Here is a 9,428-nt window from a genome sequence, read left to right on the forward strand (position 1 = left end):
CTTTATTCCTGGTCCAACTGCTGTGGGACACAGGAGGGTTTTTATACCAGTAGCTCTAAAGTGTTCCATTTGTACTTAATTGAATCCTTTTAACATTTCTCTAGTTTTACAGGAAAAGTCAATTGCTATGGTGTTTGGCCTGAGAGATGTCTTTTCTTCTTTGGACAAGAAGCCCTGCTTTTTATCATTCAACAAATATTTGTGTCCTTTTTCTAGGTACAGTATTAGCTATTGGGAATACAATGGGGAGTGAGTGGGACTTGAACTGTGCTTATAGTTTACGCAAAAGGCCTTCACAAATGTTACAATGGACCTTACTGAGGAGCAAATGGAGAATTTGAGCAACATAGGGACTTAGCAAGAGTAATGCAAGACAAGTGCTAGTGAAGACACTTGGGAAAATTGAGATCTTTCCAATTCCAAAGCTGGCACACCTTCCCGAATTCACTATGACATGAAATACTAGCCATTTTAAGACAACTGGTATGTTTGGACAACTAAGTCATCAGATTGTCAATGGTATTCAAGGACCGGGACAGTGTTTAGTTTTGTTTTTGAATATAGACAAATGAGATTGACTACTTTTTTGGTTGAGGTACATTTAGTCACATTGAGTTCTCATTCAATGAAAATTCAGAAAACTGGAGGTTGTTAGGGCCTGTACTACCAAATAGATTTTTCTGTAATGATGGAAATGTCTTATATCTTTACTGTCCAACATGGAAACCACTAGCCACATGGGACTATTGAAATGTGGCTCATGAAATTCTATTTAATTTTAATTTTAAATGTAAATAGCCACAGATAGCTAGGGGGCAACTGTCTTGGACAGCACAGCTCTACACATTGAGTTGTATAGATCATAAGCTTCTTCCTAATGCTTTATCTATTACAGGAGAGTTTAGCAAACTTTTTCTGTAAAGGGCCAGATAGTAAATATTTTAGGCTTTGTCAGCCAAGATGCAAAATTGAACAACTGTCCTTATATTTATAAAAATAAAAACCATCTCAGCATCCCTATATAAAAGCATGCAGTGGGCTGGATTCAGCCGTGGGCCGTGGTTTGTACACTATTTTGCCTTCACCTCCTGACCCCACCTCTTTTCCCAGAAGGTTCTCATAATCTGCAATTAACTCTCTATTAGACATCATAGAAAATATGTCTTTGGGGGAGAGAATTTTATTCCCCTAATTACGGGGCAACAAAATGTACTGATCTTAAAAATTTTATCATTATTAGTAGCCATTATTCTTGTGATTTTTTTTCCTTGATAGCAGAGCAGCCCATAATTTTAATCTTCCCCCATGGCAGAACAAATCCACCCTTTCACCTCTTCCCGTAGCAAACCAGTGGGAATGGAGGTGTATAATCATGCTCTTTCTCACCCTGCTGATGTTGTCTCTGTTGCTATGGGAATGAAGCCAATCTCATACTTCAGGGAGTCAGACTCAGGTGATAGCCTTGTGTGTGTCTAAAGTTTTGAAGAGGACAATTCAGGGGAATAAAATTAGAATGCAGTGGCTAAAGCTATGCTCCCTATATTCTTTCTGCCCACTTCCTCTTTTCTTTTTTTTTTTAGGGGGGGGGGTGTTTATTGTTTTTACTTGAATACCAGGAAAAAAACAACAACATATAATAGGTTTCTTATTTGGAATGCCAGAAAGGACAATCTCTTCTCATGCCTGTGTAAGAAGAAGAGAACCTGGAACCGTTTTCAAGAATGTCCCTAAATAAATACAATATTTACTATTTGTATGGTATGTGCTGGGCGTGGGATGAAATGGTGGGTAAGAATGACATTGTCCCTCTACTCAGGGACTCATGGTCTCCCAAGCAGGTAGGCCATCATAGAAAACATACCAGCACTTTGGAGCTAGGAGGGCTATGTGCCATGGGAGCTCCCAGAGAAAAGGGAGGTTAGGAGGGTTTTACAGAGGAAATAGCTTGTGCAAAGGCATGGAAGAGGGAGGGGAAGAGAGAGAAAAGGGGTGAGGGAGAGTGTAGGGGAATGGGTGGGAGGGAGAGAAAGAGAGGACGAGGCTTTTGAAGAATGGGAAGTAGTTTCTCTTGGTTGGGACCTAGAGTGCTGGGGAGAGGAAAGTGGCTGCAGAGAAGAAGGTGGCTGGAGGGCTAATGGAGACCAGTAAGATTCTTGTAAAACAGGATTGGTTGTTCTTGGAAGGTTTGAAGTAAGTACAAGCTTTACTTCTCTACCTTAACCTTGATTAGAGTGTAGTCTCTTATGAGGAATTCTTCATCAAACAAGAAGCCAGCATTTAACTGTGTGTGCTTTGTGCTGGGTCTTGTATATAGCAATGAACATACAAAATTAAATATGGGATAGGCCCAACTTTTACATCTCCCCACCAGCCATCAGCACCCAACAGAGTACCAAATCCACAAACACCCGCGGTTCATCGCATTGTGCCTCGTGTTAAGTATTGAAGGGGAAATGGTCTACATCCCAGAATTGAGTTGGCCTGGGTGTAGATGAGCTAGCTGGATTTGAGGCCCCTCTTGGCTTTGGCCTCCATCCAAGTCCTGATTTTTCTGTTGCTGACTTTCTAATCCTGAGAACTTTGATTCACTCTCCACCTCGGCTTCATCTCCTGGCTGCCACATTTGTCACTTTGACCTCCCTCCCTTTAAGACAATGACCTTCAGCCTAAGCATGTTGACTTTGACACCTGACAACCCCCCCTCCCTCCCCCAATCCGGTCCAGGCCTCTCATCAGATTAGCCCTTAAAACTGCCACCCACATCTCAGCATGATGGGTACCTATGGAAAGGGTCATGACGCTCAACTTGTCTCGCACCAGCTTGACGATCATGCTCTTCTGCAGTGGCGTGGAGCGGCAGCACAGGACAGACCGGCAGTACTGGGTCAACTCCAGAAATTTGTTCTCCAGCTTTCCCTGGAAAATGGCGTTCAGTGTCTTCCCATCAATGACCAATCCAACTGCTGGCACCGCGGCTCCTGAGGCGGGGGGAGGTGTCTCAGAAGGTAGGTGGAACCCAAAGAGCTTGCGCTCTGCCTTCCGGGGCCCATGAAATTGCTTCACTTCTTCCAGGGCACAGTTGAGGATGGATTCACAAGTTTCCTGTAACGAGTCGCAATAATGCATTTGGTGTTAGTAAGCAACATTGGAAACATAGGTTTAAAATCTCACTTTATCCTTCAGTGAAATAGTTACTAAACTCTACCACCATACAGATCGCTTACCTGAGAAACATTCTCTGATTTTTACATTGCTCTGCAATATTTCAAACAACATCAAAGCTATATTAATTTGGAATCAAAACGAAAATGGCCAAAATAGGAGATACTGCTTGGGAATGGGCATGGCAATAGTTCAGCAAGATCGGGACTGATATGGGGATGGTATGCGATACTAATGTGATGGTAAATAGGACAATATGTGCTAGAACAATGCTTTTTGTGTGTCAGTCATTTTAGCTCTCCTTTGTTCCTCAGAACAGTCCTGTGTGTAGGTAGGGTGGTTATTACCAATGTTAGTTTAGAGAAGAAGAAATAGAAACTGAAATTTTTAGTAACTTGCTCAAGGCCATTCAACTTAGTAGTGGAGGCAGACCAATACTACTCAAATTGTGGCCTCTTAATTGAAAAAATACACGAACTGTGTGTTTATCTGTTGGTATGAATGTGTTGGTCACTGTACATGGATGTGAAAGTCTTATTAGTTTAAAGAAACTTATTTTTTCTGCCCTAAGTTTACCTTGAAACATAGTGAAGAAGTTTATTTCCTCTTATCAATTCTCCTCCATTCCTTTTGGTTATGTCAGATTTTGGTTCTAACTATATTCTTCATCCTCTTTATGTTCCATAAACATCATTTTAAAATAAAGCTAGAGAAAAACTGTGGCAGCCAACTGTATTATCGATTTTAATAGCATTGTGCCGTTCACATGGTCTTTACTTCGCAGTATTTTTCATTTACTGCCGTGCCAAAAATTTCTTCCAAAAATGAATTTTAAAATGCTCAAAGTGAGTCAATTTAAATGAAGCCATTAAATAAAAAATAGTACAGGCAATACATGGATTTTTAAAAATTGTGGAAGTTGTTCTAAAATGACAGGTTTGGGAACCGTTGAGATTCTAGAAGCTTCTGAAAATGTTATAATTTTTCTGGAGGCAGTAGGGCTGCAGCTTATTATTCCCAAGCCTTCCTTTAGGAAACACTAAAGAGGCAGTCAGTGTGCACAGACCCTAAAGCACCACAGGAATTAGTTCAAGGAGCCACTGGTTATACCTGAAATACTTACTTGGGAAAGAGATCAAGATAGTCCTTGCTGGAAGTTGGGATTAGCATACATTTTGAAAATTCCTCCAGCAAGTTGTTGAAAACGTAAGCTTTCAAGTAAAAACCCCAAATTTTGAATTTTCTATGTAACAATCCCAATAGTTACTGTTCATTTAACATGTGGTATGTCAGATGCTGTGGTAGGCAGCCCCTTAGCTGGTTCTCAGTGATCTCCACCTCCCAGGATTCATGCCCTTGTGCAATCTCGTGAGGGCTAGGACTAAGTGACTCCTTTCTATCGAAGAGAATTCTGCAGAAGTGATGGGATGCCACTTCCAGGTTAGTTTGAAAGACTGGCTACCAATGCCGCATTCTTTCCCACTGTGCCCTGGATGGCTTGGCTGGCCGGGGGAAAGCCAGCGGTCAGGCTGCAGGGCACTCTGTGGAGATGCCCACACAGCAAGAACCAGGCCTCCGAACAATTATGGCCCATGAGCTTGGAAGAAGGATTCTCCTCCATCCCCAAACGACCCGTCCCATTGAGCATCTAGCTGAACACACAGCCCTGACTGACAGCTTGACTGAAACCTCAAGAGAGACCTTGAACCAGAGGTACGTACCCAGCTAGGCCACTCCTGGACTCCTATCCCACAGAAACTGTGCGATAATGTTTCTCCTCTTTTAGTGGCTAAGTTTTGATATAATTTGTTAACAAATACAAATCCTATGCTAATAAATATTTTCCTTCTATGATCTTAAATCTTTTCTAAATGAAGTTCAGAGTTATGGTATCTGCACAATATTAAGCTTTCAAATATGTTGTGAATAATAACAACAATAGCTGCTATTATTAGTTTCTATTTAATACTATAGTCCCTTCTAAGATCCCTTAACAGATCAACACTTCCAGTGATGGGTTATTAATTCTCTCATCTTATGGCTGAAAACCCTGAGGTCTAGACAGGTCCCCTAACTTGCTTATGGCTTTAAGATGCATAACAAAGAAACAGTAGCTCTAAATCAATTTATAATGAATTAGGCAGATAAAAACCCTTGGAGAAAATATCCACTGAATATGTAATTACATTAAACGGAGGTTGAAATAAATCCGAGATTTAGAATGGATTTCCCCAGGGTCTCTCTTGACATATCCAGGCATCCACTCCTTTTCCCCAGACAAGAAGATGAGAAAGACTCGTAGGCTTAGCACATCCGGGGGTGTGGGTAGAAATTAACAATCAGGCACCATCATGGAAGGTCCCAGACAACTTTAAAGAGTTGATAGTGACTGAAAACATGGAGTGTGGCCCACTGCTCCTTTGGGCCTTTCACTAATTAATCAGCAAACATCTGCTTCCTGCAGGGACGCATTGCATTTAACAGAACCCACGGCAGCCGCCCCCTCAAGCCCCAACACACACAGGCTGGCTCACAGGTTTGCGATGTTGTCAAGTCCTTTTAGAATCACCTTGAGTGAAATGATCTTCTCGAACAACATTTCCATTGTCAGCAGAGTAGGGTGACACCGACACTATTACAGGGATCAAGCACTCAAGCAAGCTGCAAATTACTTTCTCTCCTAAGCATCATCTTAATGCCAGATATTTCCCCGAGATTATTTTCATTTAGACAATTCTTTGGGGTTTCATCTAATCATAGCATCATCTGTGCACCTCACAAGAAAGTAAATGAGTTTTCCAACTCATCTCAAGAGCCTCAGGCACTTTCATAGTGTACACTACCTTTTTTGTTGTTGTTGTTAAATATATTTTATTGATTTTTTACAGAGAGTAAGGGAGAGGGATAGAGAGTTAGAAACATTGATGAGAGAGAAACATCGATCAGCTGCCTCCTACACCACTACTGGGGATGTGCCCGCAACCAAGGTACATGCCCTTGACTGGAATAGGACCTGGGACCCTTCAGTCCGCAGGCTGACACTCTATCCACCGAGCCAAACCGGTCAGGGCTGTACACTACCTTTAAAAAAGGTACATATGTGGATTCTTCATGAAATAAATGACAAATTCGAACCTCACAAACTTCTGGGTCCTGATCAGCTTCAGGCAACAATGAAAGTCTGAGATTCCATCCTCCTCCTGCCTTTTTCCTGTGGTCTTTCTTTCCCACCCCCCTCCCTCCGCTCCACCCTTCTCCCCGTGGCATGCTCTAGGTCTCCAGGTCCCCTCCACTCACTACCCCTGCAACACAGTGCTTTCCTTGTTAACACCCACATCTAATGCCATTCCTGCCTCCTTCTGATAGGAGCATACAAGTCAGCGCCCACTTCCCATATTCCCAACAAGACAGTGGATGTTCACTTTCTGCAGTTTGCATTGTGAAAATAGACTTAAATATAAAATCGCATTACAACTTTGAATATTCTTCTTCAGACTGTACACAGCCCTCTCTCCAAACCTTGCTCTCTGCCACCCATAACCTGGTTGGGTTGAAAAAAAAATCATAGTTTTAGAACTGTGCTTCTCTCTCTCTCCCCTAACCCATTAAAATGGACTCATCTCGTGTGTCATTCCCTCCAGGATGTATTCTGTGGCAAACCAAAGTGACTTACAAATTGGAGCTGAAATTGTAAACTCAGAATAATTTCAATTTAACTGAGGCTTTTTTTCAATGGAGGGTTCATCCAAGGTATAACCAACCAACCACTGAGGCTCTGAGAGCAAACAGCATGGTGTCATGCAGTCCGCACTGGCCTGCAGGAGAGCAGCATTCTAGACTTACTCTGTCAGAACCACAAGGTGACCCTGGGCAGGTGACAGCCTCAGTGATTGTCAGTTTCTTCATCTGTAGAACGAGGAGGCTGGACCAAGGGTAGAATTCAGGAGAGGTAGGACTTTTTGCGTATGTGCTGTTAGACATAATGTAAATACACTGGCCCCCCAGATGTGGGGATGAGGTTAGAGGACACTGGGCTGCTTGACGTCAGGGCCCTCAGAGCTCCAAGATGTTGGGAGGGTGGCTTCCTCAAATGCCCCAATACCACCCATAAGCCCGTCCTCTGTTGGCCCAAGCTGCTCTGCACTTGGACATTGGACCCTACTGTGGCCTCACCTGGCTTTCCGTGTTGATGGAGTAAACAGTGTCGGTCTGATCCAACAGTCTGCAGGAGTAGGCAATGTTGACCGCTGTCTCCTGCTTATCTCCAGTCAAGACCCAGAGCTGGATTCCAGCTTCCCGCAGAGCTGCGATTGTGTCTGGAACTCCTTCCTGCAGCCGGTCTTCGATCCCAGTGGCTCCTGGAGTGATTAGAGACAACGGAGATCACATTCACACAGTGGAAAAGCAGCTGCCTAATTTCCGTGAAGGCCTATCGAGCCAGGCAGTAATTATTAAGTATCTTCCACATTCTAGGCTGTATTAAGCACCCAGGATGAAACCTATGCCAGGAGACCCGAACTTCATCCGGAAGGTCAGAGAAGGCCTTACTGAGAAAGTGTCCTTTAAACTCAGACCTGGAAGATAAAGCCAAGAAGTGGAGGAGAAAGTGAATTCCAGGCAAGGAGATCAGCATGTGTCAAGGTCCTGGGGCCAGAGTAAGAGAAGACAAAGAAAAGAAGGCAGATTGGGGTGAGAAATGAGGCCAGGAGATAGGCTTTGCTGAGCAGGGCATTAAAAGATTGGGATTTATTTGGTAGCCGAGAAAGCTATTAAAGGGACTTAAGTTGGAGAGTGGCAGGATTACTTTTGAGTTATAAGAACATCATTCTAGAGAGCGGATTGGAGTTTGCAGCAAGCAGCATGAATAATTTGGGGCTAACAGAAGCCGATCAGGAGTGCAGACAGCTGCCGACATAGTGGCAGTGGGAGTGGAGAGAAACAAAGGGGCTGAAATCTTGGCTATGCAACCGCTCCCAGCAGAATTAATAGAGACCCAGGTTTCTGCTCATTTTCTTGGAGAGAATTAAACATGCAGCTTCCATACATTTTGAATCATCTCTAGCTTTGCATCAACCTAAATATTGAATAACAGTGATTAAGCAAAAATAAACCGGCATTTAAATTGAGATTCATTTCAGAGCACAGACCCATTTCACTCTGGGCAGGAGCAAGGCATTCATTTCTTTCAGTGATTCCGAGTGACAATAGGTTGGCAAAGCAGCTACGCTGGATGCATAGTGAAGAGATCACCCTCCTCTGGGGCCGAGCGAGAATGCCAGGCAGCTTCACAAGGGTTTCTTGGTGGCAAGTTGAGCTCTCTGCCCGGACCCAGCCCTCTCCTTCCCAAGCTGCCTTGAGGGAAGAAAAACAGCCTCGCTGTCAAGAAATGTGCCTGTTTTGTATCTGAGGCCCAAACAGCCAGGTAAACAACCCTGGGAAGAATGATGGCCCCGCCTCAGCTTTCCCTCCGAGGGTTCACTTGGAAGGTGGGCCTCTGAAGCTGATGGATGTTGTGGGGAGGCCAGAGTGAAGGCGAGAGGAGGAAAAACACATTTTTTTTTGGGTGTGTGTGAAAGAGAAAATGAAAGAGGAAGGCATGAAGGCCTTTCCCAGCAAAGGGGGCCGACGGGCCCTGGCAAGTGTGTTCTCTCTTGTGGAACCAGCCCGTTAGCATTGCTCACCAACAGAGACCAGTGCTCCCAAAACAAGGAACCTCAGGGGCGAGGAGGGTCAGCGCCCTGGTGGGATGACCCTCCGGTGACCTGGTGTGGTGGGTGGAGCTGTCTGGTCGAGAGACCTCTGCGCCTGTTGAATGAGTTCTCGTGACCAGCTTTCAAGGGGGCCTTGGGAGGCAGCAAACAAAACACAGAAATGAAACACAGAAGCGAAAGGCTGGAGGAGGGGTGGAGCAGAATTCCGACTCAGTGGGCCGCCCACCTGTCCAAATCTTGCTGCTGCTTTTATATAGAAAGGCTTCCTGCAGCAGCGCTGGGCCTTCCTGTCCCCTTGCACCTGGCCTGGCTGAGCAGCCTGGGGTGTGGGTTTTATCCAGAGAAGAAGCGAGGCTCGGAGGCTGTGGGGATGTGTCCCTGGGCACACAGCAAGGTCCGGCAGAGCCACGCCTTGGCCCTTGTGCCCAGGTCAGCATCGCCTTCTGAGGTGGAAGAAAGCTGCCCTGTGGCCAGTGTGTGCATGCTGGGCCCGCATGGCCTTTCCTAGATCTGACTCCCGAGCTGTGAGATGAGTCCTGATAAATGAAGCGCCCC

The 9,428-nt window shown here is 44.6% G+C and overlaps 1 protein-coding gene across 1 annotated transcript in view; it reads right to left on the reverse strand.

Annotated features, from left to right (window-relative positions):
* ATP10B (ATPase, class V, type 10B) overlaps positions 1 to 9,428 on the reverse strand; it is a 185,431-nt gene that overhangs the window by 18,087 nt on the left and 157,916 nt on the right. Inside the window, exons 15-16 of the mRNA XM_015565667.1 lie at positions 7,336 to 7,520; positions 2,781 to 3,102 (exon numbers count right to left, since the gene is read on the reverse strand). Coding sequence (XP_015421153.1) covers positions 2,781 to 3,102; positions 7,336 to 7,520 — 507 coding nt within the window. The remainder of the gene's footprint in view (positions 1 to 2,780; positions 3,103 to 7,335; positions 7,521 to 9,428) is intronic.

This window comes from Myotis davidii, unplaced genomic scaffold (genome assembly GCF_000327345.1).
Source record: "Myotis davidii unplaced genomic scaffold, ASM32734v1 scaffold18, whole genome shotgun sequence".
Lineage (NCBI taxonomy): Eukaryota > Metazoa > Chordata > Mammalia > Chiroptera > Vespertilionidae > Myotis > Myotis davidii.